This window comes from Mauremys mutica, chromosome 1, assembly GCF_020497125.1.
Source record: "Mauremys mutica isolate MM-2020 ecotype Southern chromosome 1, ASM2049712v1, whole genome shotgun sequence".
Taxonomy (NCBI): domain Eukaryota; kingdom Metazoa; phylum Chordata; order Testudines; family Geoemydidae; genus Mauremys; species Mauremys mutica.
This window is the reverse complement of record NC_059072.1, coordinates 5,880,275-5,903,772: the sequence shown is the minus strand read 5'-3', so window position 1 is coordinate 5,903,772 and position 23,498 is coordinate 5,880,275. Positions and strand designations below refer to the sequence as shown.

Below are 23,498 nucleotides of genomic sequence, written 5' to 3'. Positions count from 1 at the left end.
GGGCCATAAATCCGTGACTAAAGGCTGCAGATCATCCATATTTCAGCCTCTTGTCCGCTGTCACTTGGGACTGTTAACCCAGCAAATCCTTACAGATTCCAGTGGGAGAGAACCAGCTCATCTCCATCAGGCTAGACTGTCCACCCCAGAATTACCCCCTGCTCCAAAAGATCAAAGGGCTATAAGAACTGAAAGCTTCCTGCTAACCGAGGCCCGATTTCAGGATTCTGGGTTTCCCATACATTCACTAATGACAACACAACTGACACACAGAGCAGGGCCAGAGCTAAATTCCTTACATTGAGTTATGTTATAGTGACAGCAACAATTATTTCCAGAGAAACACACAACATTGGACTCATGGCTTGGGTCAGGTCAGCCACTTAGTGCTAGGGGGCCTGAGTCTTCATTGTCCTGCATCTTGTGTTGTCATTTATACCTGTGCACGAATGGCGAGTGTGGATTTTACAGCACTTCATAGTCACTGGGCCCATAGTTTACAATGGTGGGGTTGACGGCACACGGCGTAAGGCAGTGGAAAATCCAGGCTGGAAATGGGAGAACAGGCCTGCATGCTTTACTTTAGATTAAAGGGGGAAACAACAAAAGAAGAAAGACCAAATGCACAGCCTCTGTGAGAGAGAGCACAGTGTGTTTATTATCCTCTGGACAACAGGCTGCATGGGAACAGAACACAAAATGGCAGATATTTGAAATTTAAAGGAGCAGTTACATAGCTACACTCCCAAGGTTGCTTTCTACTAACTCGATAGTAACTGTATCACAGGCTAGAAACTTACAGAGGATGAGGCATCAACCATAACTACATTTACTGACTGTCTCTTAGAAAAATCATCATCATCATCATCGGCAATGCCTTGATTCAAGGGTGATCTCTACCACGGATTTACATATGGGCCCTGAGATGACTCAGGATTCTGATCCTGGAACCACAGATCCACCCACAGTAGGTACAGACATTGCCTGGTGAGTCAGCTGCCTGCTGGGAGAAAGTTCTTTCTATGCCACATTTAAAACATAACTTTCCTTATTCGGGCTGAGATTTCCAGACTACTGTCCCAAACCCGTGTACAGTCAGACCCAGGATCACAGCCTATGTCTGTCATATTTCAGAGATTCATCTATTCTAAGGCAGAAGAGATAATTGTGATCCTCTTCTGACCTCCTGCATGATACGGGCCATAGAACTTCCCCAAAATAATTCCTAGAGCAGATCTTCTAGAGAAATGTCCAGTCGGGATTTTAAAATGGTCAGTGATGGAGAATCCACCACGACCCTTGGTAAATTGTTCCAGTGGTTAATTACTCTCACTATTAAAAATTTACACCTTATTTCCTGTTTGAGTGTCCAGCTTCAACTTCCAGCCATTGGTTCACGTTTGACCTTTCTCTGCTAGCGTGCACAGCCCATTATTAAATATTTGTTCCTCAGGTAGGCACTTTTAGACTGTAATCAAGTCATCCGCAGGGGTAACCCAGGAAAAAAGGCGAGAAAAGATTTGTTGCTGTTGCTTTCACGGAGGGAGGGAGGGAGGCCTGATGACATGTACCCAGAACCACCCATGACACTGTTTTTGCCCCATCAGGCAGTGGGAGCTCAACCCAGAATTCCAATGGGCGGCGGAGACTGCGGGAACTGTGGGACAGCTACCCACAGTGCACCGCTCCGGAAGTCCACTCTAGCCTCGGTATTGTGGACACACTCCGCCGACTTACTGCGCTTAGTGGGGACACACACAATCGACTGTATCAAATCGATTTCTAAAAAATCGACTTCTATTAAATAGACCTAATTTCATAGGCTAGACATTTGTTTGCTTGGGCCCAGTTTACCTAGCCATCCACATCGCTCTGTATCGGTGACCTGTCCTCTTCGTTATTTCCCACTCCCCCGGCGTCTGTGGCATCTGCCAATGGATCAGTATGCAGAGTAGTCGTAGCTGGGTCGGGCCCAGGATATTAGGGACACATGGTGAGTGAGGTAACATCTTTTATTGGATCAACTTCAGCGATGATTTTATGTTTTCTTCCAGGTCACTGATAAAGATGTTAAATAACACAGGCCCAGGAACTGATCCCCGGGGGGGCAGCTAATGCCATTTGCTTTATGGCTTTCTAGAAATGGAAAGACTCCTATTGACTTCACTGGGCTTGGATCAGGCCCTGAAGGAGTTGCCGTGTCGTTCAGGAGGATGGCTGCTGTTGATGGCTGAAATGGTGAGCGACCATCAACAGAAGCTGGACACATGCAAAATCCCCTTCTAGTGCTAACAGCAGAGATGATGGGCCACATGCTCAGCCCTGGTACAGCTGTTCTGTGCCGCTCTGGTGGCGAAAGCACCTTTACAGGGAGCAAAACAAACTTTGGCAAAGTGACCCACTCACGCCATCAGCGGTGTTGAGTCCTGACCGCAGCCGGCCCTTCAGCCCCTGTGGTGGTTTCTAACATTTTGTGCACCTGTTCTGGTGTTTTAAATGTATCAGATTTTAACAACTGGCCTGTTCAGTTCCCTCCACCCCCGGCCCAGCGTCATGCAATAGGTGTATATGTAGGGGTCTGACGGTCTTCACGCGGGGGTTGGTTGGTCAGATAGTGGCTCCTACGCTGATGGGAGAGGGCTGTCCCCGAGAGGCGGTAGCTGTGTCGAGGGGAGAAGCTCTCCCATTGACAGCGCTGTCCACACCCCGGCTTAGGCTGCTATTACTTTGTCGCTCGGGGGTATGGATTTTTCACATCCCTGAATGATGTAGTTATACTGAGGTAAGTCTGTAGTGTAGACCTGGCCTCAGGTCTCATTTCATCACTTTCTCCTTTAGAATCAGTGCAGAGGGGGAAGGGAGAAATCCCCCAATCCAGCCCCATCTATAAATAACTCCGAGTAGCGTGTGCTGGAGTTCACACAAGCAGAACCAAATGGCTGAGGTAATTCGTCTGTGATGACTCCATAACAACGGGGATTCGTCTTCCCCGCTCCTGTTATGAGCCTGGCATCGGTTTCCACGTAGCACTTTGGTTCAGGTTCCACAGGGTTTCATTCTTCCTGGTTCTTGCCATCCGTCTCCGGTTTCTGCTCTGCTTTGTCCATCCTTGGTCAGGTGTCATTGATTTGGACCATACATTCCAGTCGCTCCGGTCGCCGTGATCCAATCACGCAATATGATCTCCAGTGAAAATTGATCTCCCGTCCCTGGTCCAGATTTGTCATCATCACAAAAGAAAACCTGCCGCCTGGTTGGACTAATCCAAGGTATAATTCTGGTTTCCCCTAACCACATGGTAATCTGAGGTCATATCTTTTATTGGGTCAACTCTATCCTGTACTGCAGGTTCCAATTTACAACTGATTTCTGCATGCTTGTCATAGTGCAAATACTGTACTGCGCTGAATGTCGATATGTTTGAATTTTCATGCTGGCAATTACTGACCCTGGAATAGTATGAAGGACACAATGTAATGGACAGGCCAGCGGGGGCAAGCGTCTACTACATTTGGCTACCTGTGGACGATTTGGAGGCTTGGCTGCGTACGTATCATGGCGAGACCGTATTTCAGCCAAATTGCCAAGCGATATTAAATGCCGCAGCCACAAATGGCTGTTCTCCGTGTCGTTCGGTGACACGATTGCCCATGACCGTGGCTATCGCTGGAAGAGGAAGAACGGTCACACCCGGAGGCTCAATGTTCCCTCCATCCCGTCCGTGGCCTGAAGTGTTACCGTTGCAGCACCGTGCCGTTAAAAGCCGCATAGTGTAGCCACAGCCTCAGAAACACACACGTTTTTAGTGCACAAAAGCTGACTGAGCCGGTTCGAAACATGATCCTTAATTAGCCTGGGACGGGTGCTTATGGATCCTGGAGTGAGTCTGGCTAGCGGCAGAACAGCCATTTCAACTGCCAGATGAATTCAGCCCCAGTTTAGGCAAAGGAGGGACAACAGGAGGCCAGAATTTCAGCTCGGTGTAAATCCGCAGGTCTCCCGTGACTTCAGAAGTTTGAGAAACCCCATGGCAACTCTAACACATGCCAGGGCCTGCACAGATTGGGCTCCAGCCTGAGGACTCTGGAACCAGCTCTCTGGTGCCTTGCCCAGCTGCGCCGGGTGGATCTCTGCACCACTACGGTGCAAGGACTTAGTTTGTCCTAAGATTTGCTCTCATGAGATTTTTCTCTTGAGAAGTTAGAGGCAGGTCACCTGGGGGCTCGGGCCCTGCATGCTCTTTTCCCTTGTTGGTTCAATCCACCTTCAATAGGCCTGGTGACCCCGACGCCCTCAAGGTCTCCTCTTTGGGTATCACCAGGAACCAGGCTGGATTCTCCTGGCTGTTCCAGTCGTCCCATAGACCTTGCCGGTCGGAGTTCTCTGCTCATTCTCCGTCTCACTGGATGACTGCGTTAACAGCCCTCTGGTTCACTGCAGCTCTTTGAGTCTACTTAGAAAGACTATGGCAGCTCCCCCATTTTCACATCACACTCAGACGCTCGCACTGCCTCATACCAGCTTGCGCTTGGCTGGGCTACCTTCTGCCGGAAGATGGCAATAGGCCTTTGTGTTAGTGATGACGTCCCTGCTCATCAAGTCCAGGTGTTCCACAAACTAGCCAACACCTAAGAGCACGGCCTCAGTTTCCCCATCTGTAGCTCACCGGCACGTAGGGAAATCAAATTTGCGTTTGTAAAGTGCTGTGAGATCCTCGGAAGGAAGAGCCAGGCAAGGGCTTATTAGCTCAAAACAAATGCTGCCAACAGAAGCAAAGAGAACGCAGACATTTACCAGCTCCAAATACAGCCAAATGCAAAAGCTGATTAAATAACCAAGCTTGCAGGCCAATGTTCAGGGAGCAATAGGTGCAATCCCATGGGAGCTGCCTGGGCCTCTCACCCCCGACCTGCATTTGGCCTTTAGTGTGGCACACTTTGCATCTCAGAAATACGCTGGGAAATCCCCATCAGGCAGTTTTCCCAGCTACCCACCAAAGCACAGGGACCACGGCATGAAATGCTTTGCCGTTAACACCTGGCAGGAGAACCAACCTGGGTGCAACCAGGGCTGGCTCTAACTTTTTTGCCACCCCAAGCAAAAAAAAAAAGAGCACCGCCCCGCCGTAACACCCCCCCTCCGAGCGCCACCCTGCCCCGCCGCCCCGCCGCAACACCCCCCTATGAGCGCTGCACCGCCCCGCGGAAACACCCCCCCCCAAGCGCCGTGCCACCCCGCGGAAAGACCCCCCCGAGCGCCGTGCCATCCTGCCGAAACACCCCCCCGAGCGCCACGCCACCCCGCCGCAACACCCCCCTATGAGCGCTGCACCGCCCCGCCGAAACACCCCCCAATCGCCCCGCCGCCCTGCCGAAACACCCCCCTATGAGCACTGCATCGCCCTGCCGAAACACCACGACACCCTGCCGAAACACCCCACCGAGTGCCGCGCTGCCCCACCAACCCCCCCGAGCGCCGCCCTGCCCCGCCCTGCCCCGCCAAACCCCCCCGAGCGCTTTGCCACCCCGCTAAAACACCCCCCTGAGCGCTGCGCTGCCCCGCCAAAACCCCCCCCCGAGCGCCGTGCCACCCTGCTGAAACACCCCCCCGAGCGCCGTGCCGCCCCACCGAAAAAATCCCCCGAGCAGCGTGCTGCCCCGCCAACCCCCCTGAGCGCCGCACCGCCCCGCCCCGCCAACCCCCCCCGAGCGCTGTGCCACCCTGCTAAAACACCCCCCCGAGTGCTGCGCTGCCCTGCCGAAACACCCCCCCCTGAGTGCTGCGCCACCGAAACACCCCCCACGTGCCGCGCCATGCCGCCAAAACAAAAGCAACAAAAAAAACCCTTGAGCGCTGCTCTGCCAAACCAACCCCCCCCCAAAATAATAAATAATAATAATAGGAGATATACCGATCTCCTAGAACTAGAAAGGATTTTGAAAGGTCACTGAGTCCAGCCCCCTGCTTTCACAGCAGCACCAAGTACTGATTTTTGCCCCAAATTCCTAAGTCCCCTCAAGGATTGAACTCACAACCCTGGGTTTAGCAGGCTAATGCTCAAACCACTGAGCTACCCCTCCCTCCCAGCAAAACCACTCCTGAGTGCCCCCTGCCACCCCAAGATTGGCCGCCCATTACAAGGTGCCGCCCCAAGCACGTGCTTGGTTGGCTGGTGCCTGGAGCCAGCCCTGTGTGCAACCTACCTGCCAGGTACCAAGGGCCACAACAAGGGCTGGGTTCAGCCTGTCCGAGGGCCCTTCTCTAAAATACACCGAACGACAGCTCATGCCCGGCTCCTATTTCTAGCTCGGGGAAATTAAAATAAACCCTGGCAGGGCACCGTTGCAGGTGGGTCTTCTCCACTCGTCAGCACTCAGGGGCCTTGGGAATATGGAACTGGATGGATCTTTTGCTTTAGCGAAAAGGGAAGTCAAAAGAAACATGAAAACCCGACAGATAAATATTTTACATACAAGAAATCAAGTGAGCCAGATCACTGCATTAGGAATTTGATTTCAATGGGAGTCAGGTGCCTAAATACCTTTAAAATCTGTCCCGTCCTCAACCCCATAGTTCCAAGTAATAACTGGCCGGCTTCTTGAGGCTCAGATCTCATAGTCTGAGCACTACCCATCTCACGGGTCCAATGAGTTGCAGTGGTAGCCCAGTGGTGGCTGTGCTTTACCAGTTCAGAGAACCGCTCCATGAGCTCCTGCTCAGCTGTGCAGCTGCCTACTCCAGTTCTGGGACATCTGCTCTGCCTCCTCCGGCCTGGGGGTCGACGAGGTGTGAAGCGGTGTGCAATGAACTCAGTGCCGCAGCTGGTCCGGGCAGGCCTGCTACAAAGACAACTATGTGGGTGAAGCCAGACAATCACTGTGCTCTCGCATGAACTCACACAGGAAAATGATAAAAGTCAAAAACCCCTTTATCTGATCACCCTATAAGCCATCACTCTAGATCTGACCTCTCAGTCCTCATCCTCGAAGGGAACCTGCACAACACTTTCAAAAGATGAGCCCGGGAGCTTAAATTCATAACTTTGCCAGATACTAAAAATCATGGACTGAATTTATGGCTTATTACAACAATTTGTAACCCACTAACAACCTTCGGCAGCTACCGTTCTCCCCCTCCCTTCCTTTCCCCCATGACTGGAGGGGTGTTAACAGGCCACCTCACCTTGTCTGATCCCTTGAAATATGTTAACTACTTATGCTAAACAATCTGTTCCACCTTGTATTTAGCTGAGACGCCCTGAGTATGTTTCCCAGGCCTGAAGAGGAGCTCTGTGTAAGCTCGAAACCTTGTCTTGCTCACCTGCAAAAGTTGGTCCGATAAAAGCTATTACCCCACCCACCTTGTCTCTCTAATATCCTGGGACCGACATGGCTACAACAACCCCGCATACAATGCAAAGCTTTTGTCTGTCTAAGTTATTTCTGTGATGCATGGGCCCAGGCAGTTCAGTTTACCTCCAGGGCTGGTCAGAGCTGTGTCAGGTGACTTCAGCTCGGGGAGGGGGTTGAAGGTGACTGTCAGTCCTTTCTGAGATGACTGTCACATCAACCCTTGAGTCAATTGTCTTGCCAGCAATATTCAGTTTCACTCTCTAGGCAGACTCTGATAGATCCCAGAAACAATGGCCCTGAGTTGCCCGTAATATGAGTCAACTCTCTGACTGCTTTGGTGCAGCGAACAGCTACAAAATGTCCATATTTCATGCATGTATCACGCCTTGCGTCTCTGGCTGGACCTGCATCATCTCTTGGGATATGACTTTTTCCACACCTTGTGCACACAGGCTGGAATTGGTCCCTCTTAGCCCGGGAGTGCTCCCTCCTTGCCTCAGGGAGTTCATAATAGTTACTTTTAACACTCAAGTGGCTGTTTGCCGTTTCTAAGCTAATTTCAGGTTTTTCAATGTTTGTCAAGTTTGCTCTAGGTTTTGCAGTCTCATCGTCTCAGACTGCTCTCTGTAGAGCCGAGGCTAGAGTTAAATCTCTCTACAGGTGTAGCTGCTGTGAAAGGGTTTCATCTGTTAACCCAATAACCAGCCTGTCTCTGATATTTTCATGTTTTGCATTCCCCAAAATCATAGTTTTCAGCCAATACATGCAGAACTCTTATAAAACATTCAACATTCCCCCCACTCCCACCCCAGTTCTTGAATTTTCTGGAGAAAACATGCTCTTTCATACACCACATTTCTCTGAGGTGTAAAGTATGCAGCAAACATAGCCAGAACCCTTTCATAGCCATCTTTGCAACTGTCTTCAGTAAAGTCAAAAGATTTAAAGATATGCTTTACTTGCTTTCCCATAGCATAACTTAAAGACAATACCTAGATCGCTCCAGTTTCTTCGTGCAGCTTGATAGCAATGCAAAACCTTGCAAAATACTGCTTCCAGTCTGTCTGTTCTAAAGGTTTGTCAAAGCTGAAGTGCTCTGGTGCATGGAAGAGAGGCGTGTTGATGAGATACTGCAACCTTTGGTGCATTGTTCCTTCTTGTCTCTGTTCTCAGTTTACTCCTGACACCATGTCTTGTATATACCTCAGATGTGTTCATCATAAAATCCTTTAACGCTCTTCCAGGTATGGCTGAGGTTAGCTTAAATCAGCAGTTCTCAACCAGGGGTCCGGGCGCTCTGGGGGGCCAGAAGCAGGTTTTAGGGGGTCCACCAAGCAGGGCTGGCCTTAGACTCACTGGGGCACAGGGCTCCAAACCCCGCCACCCGGGGCTGAAGCTGAAGCCTGAGCAACTTAGCTTTGCAGGGCCCCCTGTGGTGTGGGGACCTGGGCAATTGCCCTGCTTGCTGCCCCCTAATGCTTCCCTGGCTTTTGTATGCAGAAAAAAAAGACAGTTACTCACCTTTGTAACTAAGAACATCAGAACGGCTGTACCGGGTCAGACCAAAGGTCCATCTAGCCCAGTATCTGTCTACCGACAGTGGCCGATGCCAGGTGCCGCAGAGGGAGTGAACCTAACAGGCAATGATCAAGTGATCTCTCTCCTGCCATCCATCTCCACCCTCTGACAAACAGAGGCTCGGGCCACCATTCCTTACCCATCCTGGCTAATAGCCATTCATGGACTTAGCCACCATGAATTTATCCAGTCCCCTTTTAAACATTGTTATAGTCCAGCCTTCACAGGTAAGGAGTTCCACAAGTTGACCGTGCGCTGCGTGAAGAAGAACTTCCTTTTATTTGTTTTAAACCTGCTGCCTATTAATTTCATTTGGTGACTGTTGTTCTTCAAGAGGTGTTGCTCATATCCATTCCAGCTGGAGCGGTGCTGTATGTACAACCGAGGATACAAGTTCGACTGACGTGAGGGAAACCGGCGTTGGGACTGTGAACAGCGCCGGGAGCAGGCTAGAATCTGGAACCGGGACTGGTGCCATGCTTCTGCCGGAGGAGTTACTGGACGTACCAGGGCCGGCTTCCCCCTAGATGGTACCACATGAATTGGAGGTGGTACCACGGTCTGCGGCGATGCCGGGTTCATCAGGGCAATGAGGTCTCACGCTGCTGCAAAAGTTTCCGGCATCGATGGACCACGGTATGTGTCAGGGAGCCTGTGCGCACCAGACTCAACGGCTCTTCCCTCAGTGCCGGAGTCGACGGTGCTGGTGTCAGCGCTTGTACTCTCAGTCGCTCCGTAGCTGGACACAACTCCAAGGTTGGCCTCCGGGGTGCCGCCAACTGCTGAGGTGGATCCGTCGTCTCTGGCCTGCGGTGCCGCTTCTGGCCAGGTGAGAGAGATCGGCACCGGACTGATTGTGCTGGCGGTGCCAGGGAAGCCCGGTGCCATGTGTCTCTGATAGAGTCTGTCCATGGCGCAGTACTTGCTGCTGACGCCGTAGTGCTGCGCACCGAAGCGCCCGGTGCCGGGTCTCGGCGCGCCGCCGGAGGGTCGGGGCTAAGAGCCACCTCCATTGAGAGCTGCTTTAATGGAAAGTCCTGCTCTTTCTTGGTCCGGAGTTGGAAAGCTTTACAAGTCTTCCACTTTTCGGCCTGCTGAGACGCCCCAGGCACTTCAAGCAGGAGTCGTGGGGGTCGCCCGTTGGCATAGGCTTAGAGGAGGCCGAACAAGGCTTAAAGCCCAGAGCCTTGGGCATGAGCCCAAGCGGCGGGCGGGGAGGAGGGGAAAATCCCCTTCCAACCCACTAACCTAACTCTATATACAAGTACACTAATGTCCCACAAGGCACTGCGCCGGACAGCAGTGTGGGATATACCAGGACACCTACCGGGTGTGCACAGCATTTTCCATCGATGCAACCACATGTGGTGAGTAAGCACAGCGGTGATGCAAGCACCCAAGCGTGCATGCGCCCAAGCAATATACAAAAATCTGCAGCTGTACACCCAACGTCAATCAAACTGTGCAGCATTGAGCCGGCCCTAGTCTGCTTTGCATCGCGCAGAATGTTCCACCCAGTGATCCCTGCACAGAGGAGTCCGCCTATACCCAGCTCTGGCAGCCTGGATGCCACCATGAGAAATGTCAGGGCATTTGCCAAGCCTGAGATGCTTTGTTGAACGCTACACTGATCAGCATCGAATGCCTCCATTTCCTGGATACTTACTTTTCATGAAGCAGCCTAGCAGGAAAATAAGCCAAAGAACCACAGCTCCTCCAAAAATAAATCTGATGAGGATGATTGGCACAGGTAACAGCGCTGCTGGAGACAGGGGAGAGAAGAGAAATGCATTTGTTTATCACTGTTGATCCCTGCTGAGTAATCATCATCACCATCTTATACTGGATGGGAAGCAAGGAGTTAACATGCCAGAGCCTTAACAGGTGCAGGTAAGAAACAATAGCATCTGGAATCCCATTGCTGAGCAAAGACCTTCTCAATGAAAGGTAACCCCAAGAGTCATGCGGTAAACACAGCGCGACAACTCCCTATGGCCCTGCTGGCATTGCGGTGTTCCCTCACCACGAGCCAGCATCAGCACATGTCAGGGCAACACCACAGCAAAGCCGAGGAACAGCCAGACTGGGACCCATCCAGTAGCCTGTCTCTGACTGAGGCCAGCACCAGATGTTTCAGAGGACGGTCCATGGAACCCCATATTGGGCAGATGTGGGGCAATATGCCCCCCCATATTAGGTCTTCTCCTAATCTCTTTAGTTAGAGTTGGTCTTAAACCCTGAAGCATGAGGTTTAATCTCCCAAAATGTACGTTAGCATTAACTGTAACAACTCCAGACAGTCTTGCTAGCCATACAAATGTCCAATCCCTTTTTGAACCTTCCTATGTTTTCAGTCTTGACAGCATCCTGTGGCAAGGAGTTCCACAGCTTCATTACCTGTCGTGTGGTGTAGTAGGCAGTTCACCACCAGGGTGCCCTCTTGTGTCTGGGCATGGCATCATGGCGAGTCTGCCTCTAGTTGTTCGCCCTCCACTGGCTTCAGTCCCTGCTTATGGGATGCTAGTTATTGAGGCTCGACCACAGTTAGCTAGTGCCTTGCTCCTCTTGGGATATGCAAAGAGTCCAGCAGCTGATAATCCTAGGATCAGCCAAGAGGGTCAATAGGCCTCCCCTGAGTCTATGTTTTGAGGTCTCTGCTCTCTTGGTTTTGGGGCTTTGATTCCATCCAGGTTCTCTCATACCAGGGTAGTCTTGTGACCCTCGGCACCCCCTAGGGGCTAGTAGGGGAACTCAAGGCCACCCTCTCCGCTGCGTTCCAATCCAGGGCCCTGGGGTAATCAGCCAAGGTTTGCACCCAAAGGTGCTGTGCTTCTCCTTCCCTGGATTGCCTCCTGCCAGTCCCCTGCTCCAAAAGGACAAACTGAAGACATGAAATAAAATAAATCAGAGGTCAGAGCCCTTCTGAGTGTGGAGCGGCCTTTTCCACAGCAGGTCGGGTAGGGTCCCAAAAGCCAGTGGCCCAGGCAGCTGAACCTCTCGCAGGAGGAGCTGAGGCATAGGTCAGTTCCCCTCCGCTCTGTTCTGTTTGCTCTTCCTTTAAACTCCAGGGACAGCAGGGTGGGGCTGCGTTAACCTCTTCCTTTCCGGTGCGGGGTTTGCACACCTCGTCACACGTGGAAGAACATTCGCTGGTATAGGTGCAGGGTCAGACCACTGGCCTAGATACGCCAAACCTGCTGATACAGGATCAGGCCTCTTGAGGATCAGAGTGGGGTCAGTCATCGCTGGCTAGTGCAAAGACCGGTACTAAATATTTCCTAAGTCAATGCTAAAATACAAGCAAGATAAGAAGTGGGCAGGTGGGGGATTAAGTTATAAACCCTGAGGCAGAGCTACAATTCAGGGTGGAGCAGATAAACTAGCACTTAAGAAACTGCACTAGGTAAAAGATGGATATTTCCACATTTCTGGTACTTTCAAACTTAGTAATTTCATCTCATGCTCATCCCTAATACATCACAATGGGAAATCCCGGGTGTACATCTTAACTTCCATGAGAATTATGCTGCATGCATCAAGAGGGTTTGTGTCGTACGTAGACATATAGCTGTTATGACTCTTGTCTCTTCACTGTGCCTTTAAACTACTAAGGCGTCTGCCTGCCTGCATAGGCAGCTGCCATTTTGGAAGGCAGAGGGCGTGCGGCTTATTACAGAAACACACACACACGCTGCGCTCTCCCTCTGCCATAGAGACTTCACTTACTTTCTAGCTTGTTTGATTGCTTCCCTTAGTAGAAACCATTCAGAGTGAACACAGACGTGTACGGAGACGAATTCAGAGCAGGGTGAATATCCACCCAATACTCAGTGTTTGCTTCTGCAGCGGAACAGAGAATGAGCCGTTTGGTACAAACCTGGGCCCCTAACCACATGCCGTAAACTGCTTCCTCCTTACTCTTTTCTGCTCTCTGGTCACGCAGTAGGTGTGAAGATAACGCCAGGGGCATTGCTCAGACCGTGTTCAGCTGCTGCAGTGTCTGAGCAGGTTATCTTGAAAATGACAAAGATGGGCTGGGGGGGGCGGGGGGGGAAGGCCAGGGAGTGGTCTCACAGCACTGTAGAAATCCCAGTACACTGCATGGCTGTGTGTGTCTGAAGCAAAATCAACCCACTGCAACACACGCTGGCTGGCTGGCTGCACACTGTGCACAAGGCAAGCCAGCAGGCTGAGTACGCACAGTTAGAGCAGAGCGATAATTGGCTTTTCAGTTCAGGAGCCGAAACGAAACATGAAAAATGTTTCATTTCGGGTGGAACAAAATGTTTAGTTTATCCCAAACAATTAGTTTTGTTCTTTTCGTTTAATGTTTAGGTGTTTTTACCCTTTAGAAAGATAAATCTAGCGACGTTTTTGAAACAAAACTCCCAATTCCAAGAAAGCAGCTGGGGATGACTGCCAGGGTTTTCAGCTGAGTTGATTTGGTAGCTGTATTGTGGTCAATAAACAAGCCCCGAGGAGAGAAGTAGTGCACATGTAACACAGGCCGACCCCAGTCATCGGTGGGATGGATCGAACCTGGGACCTCAGGGCATGAGCCTCTACTGCATGAGCTAAAAGCCACGTGGCTGTTAGCTCAGGCTGTAGAGCAGACTCATTAATCTCTCTAAGTGGTGTCAGTGCCACTAGATGGGACAAAACACCACACCCAGGAGGTGTGTGGGTTACATGTGGAGCTTGTATCAGAGAGGTAGCCGTGTTAGTCTGGTTCTGTAAAAGCAGCAAAGAATCCTGTGGCACCTTATAGACTAACAGACGTTTTGCAGCATGAGCTTTCGTGGGTGAATGCCCACTTCGGATGCAAGAGTGGAAATTTCCAGGGGCAGGTATATATAAGCAAGCAAGAAGCAAGCTAGAGATAACGAGGTTAGATCAATCAGGGTGGATGAGGCCCTGTTCTAGCAGTTGAGGTGTGAAAACCAAGGGAGGAGAAACTGGTTCTGTAGTTGGCAAGCCATTCACAGGCTTTGTTTAATCCTAAACTGATGGTGTCAAATTTGCAAATGAACTGAAGCTCAGCAGTTTCTCTTAGAAGTCTGGTCCTGAAGTTTTTTTGCTGCAGGATGGCCACCTTAAGATCTGCTATTGTGTGGCCAGGGAGGTTGAAGTGATCTCCTACAGGTTTTTGTATATTGCCATTCCTAATGTCTGATTTGTGTCCATTTATCCTTTTCCTTAGAGACTGTCCAGTTTGGCCGATGTACATAGCAGAAGGGCATTGCTGGCATATGATGGCATATATTACATTGGTGGACGTGCAGGTGAATGAACCGGTGATGGTGTGATTTCCTTTCCCTGACTGGTGAGAATGCTCACTAGTCTGCAGTGTTTACAGCTGTTAAAGAGAGACCCTGCCCCAATGCGTTTGCAGTCTATCCATCCCACGAGACAACACCACCAGGACAAAAGAGAGACGTGGGATTGGGAGGAGAAGATAAAGAGTAAACCATTAGCTTTGTAAGGGACTTATGTAAGCCATACTCTTAATAATAATCATCATCAATTATCAGCATGGTGGTAGTGGCTAGAAGTCCAGCCCTGGATCCCATTGTGCTAGGGGCTGTACAAAACACAGCAGAAAAAGATGGGCCAGACTCAAAGAGCTCACGATCTAGGACAAGAGACGACAGACAAGGCAGCCCAAAAAACCCCAATTTGCCAGTATTGGTCAGCATGCTGGGCCGTGGTCTCTGGTTCTGATGTCCAATCTTTTTGAGTACAGTTAAGTTACTTATGTATTTGGTTTTGTTAGAAAATAGCTCTAGGTACAGACAGCTCCTGCTCTCACCAGAAGCCTAAAATGAATGGGAACAGCAGGACATTTGACTGGGCAGAGGTCTGCTCTGACACAGCGATCGATGAGCCTGCAAGTACATTTCAGACCCTTCGGGCTGCGGCTCATCACCCTGGTAAAACAGAATGAATAGTGACCACACTGAAGCTTCCGGGCAGACAGGAAAATGGAAACGTGGGTTTTGAAACGTGCCAGACTTGTGAACAAACCACAACCCTAAAAAACTCAGTTGCCAAAATATGCTTTAAAAATAATGTCAGGCCTTATTTAAAGCCAGCTGAAATCAATGGAAAGCCTCCTCTGGACGTCAGTGGGACTGCAAAGTAGAATGGAGGCCAGGGCCGCCCGGGGGGGCAAGTGGGGCAATATGCCCCAGGCCCTGCAGGGGTCCCCACGAGAATACAGTATTCAGTAGGATTGCAACTTTTTTTTAATGGAAGGGGCCCCTGAATTGCTTTGCCCCAGGCCCCCTGAATCCTCTGGGCGGCCCTGCTGGAGGCCAGCGGTGGAACTGGGCAAAGGCGGCGTGTAGTTCGTTCTTGACCAAACACGGAGTCACAGCCGGCTGTCATTGGCACAACCACTTGCTTACAAGGCCATTTGAAACCTAGTCAGTTTCACAAAAAGCAAGTGAAAGAGCAGTGTCAGGGGTAAATTACAGTTTCAGGTGTAGTTTGAGAGTCCCATTGTTCTCCTTATTAATATACTTCTCTCTTCCCTGTTGCTGAGTGAAAGACTCACTAAAATGACACAGAAAACGAAGGGTTTGTCTACACATGAAAATGAATCCAGAATAAAGTTGGAAGTGAATTTAAAGATGATTATTCCTGATTATCCACTCATGGAGTTACTCTTATTCCAGAATAACAGTGCCTTATTCCAAATTAGTTTAATTCACTGGATTAAGCTAATTCAGAATAAAACCCTCTAATTCTGGCATAAGAGTATCCACATATGGAGTTAATCAGGAATAATGAATCAGGAATAACTCCCCATGTAGACAAACCCTAAGAGTCAAACCTACAAATGCTCATGCAAATGAGTTACTTATGTGTGCAGGATCAGGGCCTACATCCCCCGTTAAGCAAAGCATTTCAGCATCCAGCCCCATTCACTTAAGACGGTGCTTAATTTTAACTACATACTTAAACACCGTTAGTCCGTGGTGTTCCAGGACATGCTTAGTTTTAAGCACGTGAATTCAACGGAATTTAAACATGTGCTTAAATCTTTTGTGAACAGGGAAATGGACTAATTAAACTCAGTCTAATTAACGCCACAGAGGAAGCAGTGAAACTGGCCATACATAAAGGGCTGTTGAATGCCCAGTCAGCAATCCGTTTCCAGCTACAGGATGCTCCGCTGTTCCTTGCAACGACAGCAGGTCGGAAGTTTCCAGACTGAAGCGCTATATTTAAGTTCACAACATCCCATTAAAGCCTGGATGACGCTAGTGCCTGCACAGGTGCATAATTTGCACATGCAATGGGGGCAAGTTTGGTTATTATTATTTTTGATTTCGTGAATGCCTCCATCCCGCACTCTGGGCACATGGTCAAACCATTTTCTAAAAGTCTTTGGAATCTTCCATTGTCTCCCCCCTCCCTCGATGCATCAAGCTCAAGCTTCTCATCCTGCCCTACACAGCTTTTTCCTCTGTTCGCTGCTTTTATGTCCCCCTGCACCTTCCACCCTCCTAGCCAGGACTGCTTCTATCCCAGCCGTCGTCGCACATTCCCCCACCGTGCTCCTACACCTGGAAAGCCTTCTCTGAATTGATGCATAAGGCCATTACCCTCTCAGATAGCCAGACCTCCTACCTTTATTTTTTGCCCTGGGTATCCAGAGAATCCTGCGTGTCTCAGCTGTGAGCTGTCTAACCAAACAGGTCACTTCCGTCCCATTCTGGCAGTCGGTCACATTCACCCAGGCCTGTAGGGTCGTGTTGAAGGTCCCATCACCAGTCATGACGGTTGAAGCATTGTCTGCCAGCGCCGCGTACCCCCCGCACGTTGCGTTCAGTGTGGCGTACAGAGATTGTGGATAAAAGTCCCTCACTGCACAGGTCACTAGGGCCATGGGAAGAGCTGCTTCCGAGGGAGAAGCAAAGAGCCAGACTTTGGGCAAAGCTGCAGAGAAGAGAACCAGATAAATCAGATTACAGATCGGGGGGGAAATGGACATCTAGAGGGCCTCGTTGTGACGACAGGCATCTGTGTGGCTATTTATTTGTTCAGGTACATTGGAGTGTCAGAGATTCGCAGACCCCTATTCTGAGCCAGAGGCGCCGACCCCGTGGGTGCTGCGGGGCTGGAGCACCCACAGAAAAAAAAAAAGGGTGCTGAGCACTCACCAGCCACCCGCCGATCAGCTGTTCAGTGCATGCTGCCAATCAGCTCCTCCCCTTCCCCCCCAGTGCCTCCCGCCCACTGCCGATCAGCTGTTTGGGAGGCACTGAGTAGGGAAGGGGGAGCAGCGGGGATGGGAAGAGGAGGAGCCAGGGCGGGGTGCATTCGGGCAGAGGAGAGAGCAGGGGCAGAAAGAGGCACAGTGGGGGTGGAGCCTCGGGGGAGGGGCTGGCGAGAGGCGGAGTGGGGGCGGGGCCTTGGGGGAAGGGGCGGAGTGGGGGCGGGGCCTTGGGGCGGGGCAGAGCACCCCTGGGGAAAGCAGAAAGTCGGGGCCTGTGCTCTGAGCTCTTACGTGGGATTTAAGCGGTGACTTTATGCCGGTACAACGGGCAGGGGTGAATTTCACCCATACAGAATATGACACACACCCCAGCTCTCCCTCGTCCCTCATCTGAGCTGCAAGACAAATTCTCCCCCTCAGTGGAGAGGTGTCACATAAACTGGATTTAGGTCCTGGAGGCCAGGTCCTCAGCTGGCGTCAATTGCCTTAGTTCCATGACTGCTGAGGGTCTGGCCCCTGCTATTTGTGGAAATGATCCTTACCATAGACTTCAAGCTGAGTCCCGGGCCCTTTCAAGATCACCGTAGGAGGCGGCACGTTTTTAATCATTGTACACACGTAGGTTCCCTGGTCGTTGATCTGCAGGTTTTTAATGAGCAGCAAAGATCTTGAGTTTCTCTGGTGCGTCACAGAAAACTTGCACTGTGGGTCCAGGTGTTTGGAACTGATGGCCGTCTTCACAGTCAGGATGGTGCCCGGGCCCCTGTCCCCACTGGCGAAATGCCATTCGGAGTGGAAGTCAGGGTAGTTACAGACGTCGCAGGAGCAGGGCAGCGTCACAGACTCCCCTCTGAGGGCTCTGACAACTGGAGGCTGATCCAGACCCAGGTCTTGAGTGGACGCAGCTAAGGAAAAGGAGAGTGGGGAGTAAGTCCCAACGCAAGCGTTCGGTCCGGAGTAACTCCAGGAGGCTCTGTCTACACAGCAAAGGCAGCCATGTCAGGGAACCTGGTTACGCGACAGCTGCCCCCACCCCACGCCATCCAGTTACAAACATTGCTGCAAGTTGCCGCGTAGCTGTGACGCTGACCACATGCAGAACTTCACGCAGATTTCCTTGCCTAGTAAACCCCGTGTCACTTCCATGACAGAGCTGCCTGATATTCAGGGCCGGCTCCAGAGGTTTTGCCGCCCCAAGCAGCCAAAAAAAAAAAAAAAAAAGCCGTGATCGCGATCTGCAGCAATTCAGCGGGAGGTCCTTCGCTCCGAGCGGGAGTGAGGGGCCCTCCGCCGAATTGCTGCCGAAAGTGCTGCCCCGCTCCTGAGTTGCCGCCCCAAGCACCTGCTTGATAAGCTGGTGCCTGGAGCTGGCCCTGCCGATATTAACATGGCTCCTTGGCAGATTTTCAGCGTCACACACTGGGCTGGTTCTCTGGGAATCTTCCCACCACCCAAGGTGCTTTTCCACGGCACAAAGCAGTAGGCTCTAAAAAGTGACCATTAAAAAAAAAATAATTTCTCTGCTGCCTGTGTTGATAAATATGTTGCTACTTTGTAGCTTGGAAGTTGCAGAAGAAGATCCTAGGTCATAGCCAATCAGGGTTGGAAGGGACTTCAGGAGGTATCTAGTCCAACCCCCTGCTCAAAGCAGGACCAATACCCAGACAGATTTTTGCCCCGATCCCTAAGTGTCCCCCTCAAGGATTGAACTCACAACCCTGGGCTTAGTAGGCTGAGCTATCCCTCCCCCCAGATAAAGCTAACTCAAGGAAAAGTGGTGTTTAAGAAAACTCACAGGTAATATGTTGCAGAGATTAACTGGGTTCTTTTCAAGGCTGATCTAAGAGGCAGACCAAACAGCAGGGTTGCCCGTGTGGCTGGCCCTGGGGACTACCTGAACAGTGGTCCCGAGGCGGCTGGAGTAGCTGCTGCTTGGCGACCCTCGGCAGCTGGTGCCGCTGGCCCTGGCCCAGCCCCCCAAGGTGTTCCCTGAGCAGCACCCCGGTACCACCCCAGCTGCAGTCCCCCAGGGTGCCCCCAGAAGTGACCCCCCACCCAGATTTAGTCAGGGGTATTATAGTATAAGTCACAGACAGGTTACAGGCCGTGAATTTTTGTCTATTGCCCGTGACCTGTCCATTACTTTTACTAAAATACCCATGAATAATCATAGCCTTAATTATCAGCTGCCCAGAAACTAGGGTAACGAGGCCCATATAAATACCCAAAGCAGAATGAAATCCATCATTTGTCTAACAAGTTACTCCATAACAACTCTCACAAATCTCCTTAGAATAAAAACACAGGCCAAATTCTGCTTCTGCAGCCTGCTGATTTCAATACGAGCAGAATTTGGCCCATACATCTACCAGACACCGTGCAATGTTTTTATTTCTGATGCACCACAGATGTGCACGATGCTCTGCCGTCAAATGCAAGTAGCCCAGGTCCATACCTCAAGGAGCTTCCAATCCAAAATTAAAATCTACGCCACCCTTTACTGTCACATACAGTATAGAGCAATATATAGACGGAATATATAAGAAATGGTATTAGACACACAGAGAATACTCAGACGTGTGTCTGTGTGTATTTTATCCCCCTCCACTTAGCTGACTCAGGCGGCTGAATGGATTTTGCTCAAGCGTTCCATCCACCTCATACTGCTGAGAAAATCTCTCGCATTTGGAAATTCTGACAAAAAGAAATTTCACGTATTCCTCAGGATCCCCCCCCACCCCAGTTTTAAGCCAGTGCTAGTGGAAACCAAACATATGACATTTAATCCCAAAAGGATTTTTTCCTCCAGAGAGTTAGGAGCTAATCAAAAGAGAGACTTTGAACAGAAAGCTCTTCTCAACCCCTCATAGATTGTCCACTGCTTGCGAACGGTAACACACAGACACACCTTCCAGAGAACAACTACGCAAGCAACTAACTAGGACCCTGCTCCTGCAAAGATTTAGGTGCAGGCTTGCCTTTATGTACTGCGAATAATCTCTGGACTGAATTCTCATGGTGTGTAAAGTCAAGCCCATAGGAAAGTCTGTGTAGGATTGGAACCAGGGTGCATACATACCATGCCCATCATGTGAAAAGTGAATGCCTGTACTATAAACTGTGTGTTACAATCAACCTGAAAAAGATAAAACATTTGCAATGTTGTAGTCACACCTTGTCATTTGCTATAATACGCGCCTCTGTTTGAAGATTGTTTCTGCTTATAGTATGGTACTTAGAACACGGGGCTACATCAAATTCTACATACACAGGACAGATTTTCCAGCTCAGAGATAAAAGACTGAAATTCTGCACAAAGATACATTGCTTGCAGTTGATTCGCAGCTTGATTTCAGCTTCAGCCCAAGCACAAGACCAACAAATGATCATGGGCTGGCAAAAAAATGCAAAAACTTCTCCTAGGGTAAGAGTACGCTCGCAGATACACTGCGCTGGAAGAGAAAACACTAAGATTCAGCGATTCCAAGCCCAGAAGGGACCATTGGGATCATCTAGTCCAACCTCTTGTATAACCCAAGCCAGGGAACTGCCCACAATAATTCCTAGAGCAGAGCTTTAAAAAAAAAATCCAGTCTTGATTTAAAAATTGTCAGTGGTGGAGAATCCACCACGACTCCTGGTAAATTGTTCCATTGGTTAATTACGCTCAAAATGTACACCTTAATCCAGTCTGAATTTGTCTAGCTGCACCTTCCAGCCCTGGGATCGTGTTAGATCTTTCTCTGCTAGGCTGAAGGACCTGTTATTAAATATCTGTTCCCCATGTAGATACTCATAGACTGTGATAAAGTCGCCCCTCAGCCTTCTGTTCTTACCTCTACACAGCCCGGTCCCCAGAAGGTAGAGAGAAAATGGCAACCACGCCATGTCTCATCCGAAACTGTAACCAGTCCGTGAGCTCTTCTCCAAGCCAAGAGCAGCCACGCCCATGGGTCACTCATCGCAAACTGCTTGAAACCCTCTTGAAAGAGGCTGAGATCCTGCACATTTCTCCTCCTGCCCCCAACAAAATCAGGCCTGATGCAAACAAGCTGGAGGAAAAAGTGAGTCGTGACACCTGCCCGGCGCAGTCTCTTGACTGTTAATTGGAGAGAGCAATTCCCCGAGACAGAAGAATTCAGGGGACAGGGCTGCGTCGTGGAGAGGAACAGTTAGCTCAGGGTGAGAAGATCAAACTTTGCATAATTGTGTATGTCTTGCCACCTAGTGGAAATGGAGGGAGCAGCAACCAATCGAAAATAGCTGCGAAAACCCGAAACCCAAACCCAGAATATGCTGATGCTGTTCCTAAGAGAAATAAGAATGTTTTTTGGAAATGACATTGCAGGGAGAAGAGGGCAGGAGATGCGTAGAGTAGGAAATGAGCAGGTGGAACTGTTTTGTCTGGTCTGAGATGACTGTCTAGATAACAAATAATAACTTCCAAAAAACCAGACACCTCGTCACCAGCATATGCTCTCCTCCTCCATTCTTCTCTTGCTGTGTGTTCTGTCTTCTAACCCTTGTGTTCCCCGGGCCCTAGGCCAGGCAGAATACTCTCCCCAGCCCTACAGAACTTGAAAGATTCATGACTAAAGCTACGTTTTAGTCATGGGTATTTTTAATAAAAGTCTGGAAAGGTCTCAGGCAGTAAACAAAACTTCACGGCCTGTGACCTATCCATGACTAAAACTTGGGTGCTCTGGGAGAAGGGGTGGTCCAGGGGCACCAAGGGTGCTCGGAGGGGGTGGCCTGAGACCCCCATTGGTGCTGGGGGGGCGAGTGGTGGCACGTGGCCCAGGAACCTGTCTAGTGCTGGTGTGTGTGTGTGCTGGCGGGACTGGCGGGCTCCCTACCCAGCTCCGGGCAGGTCCCAGAATCAGCCAGAATATCTCTGTGGCCCCTAGGCGGAGGCACTGACCCTGAGTGCCTGCTCCATAGCTCCCATTGGTTGGGAACCACGGCCAATGGGAGCTGCGGGGGTGGCACGTGCAGGGGGAGGCAGCACACGGAGCCACCTGGCCATGCCTCTGGCTAGGAGCTGGACATGCCGTCCGCTTCCGGGGACTCCCCCCACAAGGTAAGTGCTGCCCAGAGCCCTCACCCCCTCCTAAACCCAAGGGTAGAGATCTGCTTTTCAACAGTTTCTATTTTAATATAAAGATCAAGAAGTGTAAATGAAACAGTCTAGTTCCTCTGGCAGCAGAATGCACCTATCTGCAATTCAAAACAAAACGAAACAAAAAAAACCCAACAAATTGGTGCGGTGTAAAGTAAGTAGAACAAAATATTGTTAACTGTGAAACTGCATTTCATCTGGATTGGAACTGGAATGTTTGTTTGGCCATATCTGGCAGACGCAGCCCTTATGAAAATGACCAGGAATTGAATTTGCAGCGTGGTCTATCTCTGAGCTTCATGTGTATTTTTCTGTGTAATATGCGAGACTGTGACTTCTGTGATCTCCATGACAAACTCACAGCCTTATTCATGAGGGAGCTGAAGCAGGTTTCTGCTCAGTTTGCAGCACGTGTGGACAGTCAGTGGCGCCACATTTCTCTGAAGCTCGACTGTTGATTCATACCAATTAGGACTAAATTTGATAGGGGAAAAAACTTCTACCTCATTCCATGTAGAAAGGTCTGGAGGCATCGAGGCAACATTTTTGCCACTGAGTTAAGGATTTTAAAGCATGTAAACACGTGGGATATCATTTTATTATTATTTATTTGTATTACTGGAGTGGCTCAGAGCCCCACTTGTTGTGCTAGGTGCTGTACAAAAACTGAACAAAAAGTCCGTTCCTGCCGCACAGAGCTTATGATCTAAGTATAAGACAATAGGCAGGAGCTGGAGACAGACAGATGGTGGAGCACAAGGGAAGAATGAGACAATGCTAGTCAACGTGATAGGCAGTGGTCTCTCCACACCGGCTGCCTTGTCAGACTCATGTTTCCAACTGCTCGATTCAAGCTTTGTGGGTGGACCAAAGGAACTAACCAAAATCAAAACTGGTAACTGGCCCACAGGGTAGAGATCTGCTTTTCAACAGTTTCTATTTTAATATAAAGATCAAGAAGTGTAAATGAAACAGTCTAGTTCCTCTGGCAGCAGAATGCACCTATCTGCAATTCAAAAAAACAATAAATCGGTGTGGCGTAAAGCAAGCAGAACAAAATATTGTTCACTGTGAAACTGCATTTCATCTGGATTGGAACTGAAATGTTTGCTTGGTCATATCTGGCAGACGCAGCCCTTATGAAAATGACCAGGAATTGCATTTGCAGTGTGGTCTAACTCTGAGCGTCACGTGTATTTTTCTGTGTAACATGTGAAACTGATCT

General features: G+C 50.0%; 1 protein-coding gene across 5 annotated transcripts; it reads right to left on the bottom strand.

Moving 5' to 3' along the window:
* Positions 1-6,513: 6,513 nt before the first annotated feature.
* LOC123376291 (immunoglobulin lambda-1 light chain-like) lies at positions 6,514-21,127 on the bottom strand. Of its 5 annotated transcripts, none has more exons than XM_045028205.1 (5): positions 20,991-21,127; positions 17,697-18,059; positions 16,566-16,874; positions 10,597-10,692; positions 6,514-6,839 (listed from the first exon to the last, which is right to left on the bottom strand). In XM_045028205.1, the coding sequence occupies exons 1-5, from the start codon at positions 21,040-21,042 to the stop codon at positions 6,733-6,735; spliced, it is 927 nt and encodes a 308-aa protein (XP_044884140.1). In that variant the 5' UTR covers positions 21,043-21,127; the 3' UTR covers positions 6,514-6,732. The 5 variants fall into 5 exon arrangements, with proteins under 5 accessions (XP_044884140.1, XP_044884158.1, XP_044884150.1 ...); XM_045028223.1 differs by having other exon boundaries at positions 6,514-6,836; XM_045028215.1 differs by having other exon boundaries at positions 10,597-10,689.
* Positions 21,128-23,498: the final 2,371 nt, after the last annotated feature.

Bases quoted from the DNA above. Each gene is read 5' to 3' on its own strand.
- LOC123376291 (XM_045028205.1), bottom strand. From the start codon at position 21,042: ATGGCGTGGTTGCCATTTTCTCTCTACCTTCTGGGGACCGGGCTGTGT. The intron at 16,875-17,696 runs GTAAGGATCATT...TCTTCTCTGCAG, and splicing joins GACTCAGCTTGAAGTCTATG to CTTTGCCCAAAGTCTGGCTC. The intron at 10,693-16,565 runs GTAGGAGGTCTG...CCCTGTCTCCAG, and splicing joins ACCCAGGGCAAAAAATAAAG to CAGCGCTGTTACCTGTGCCA.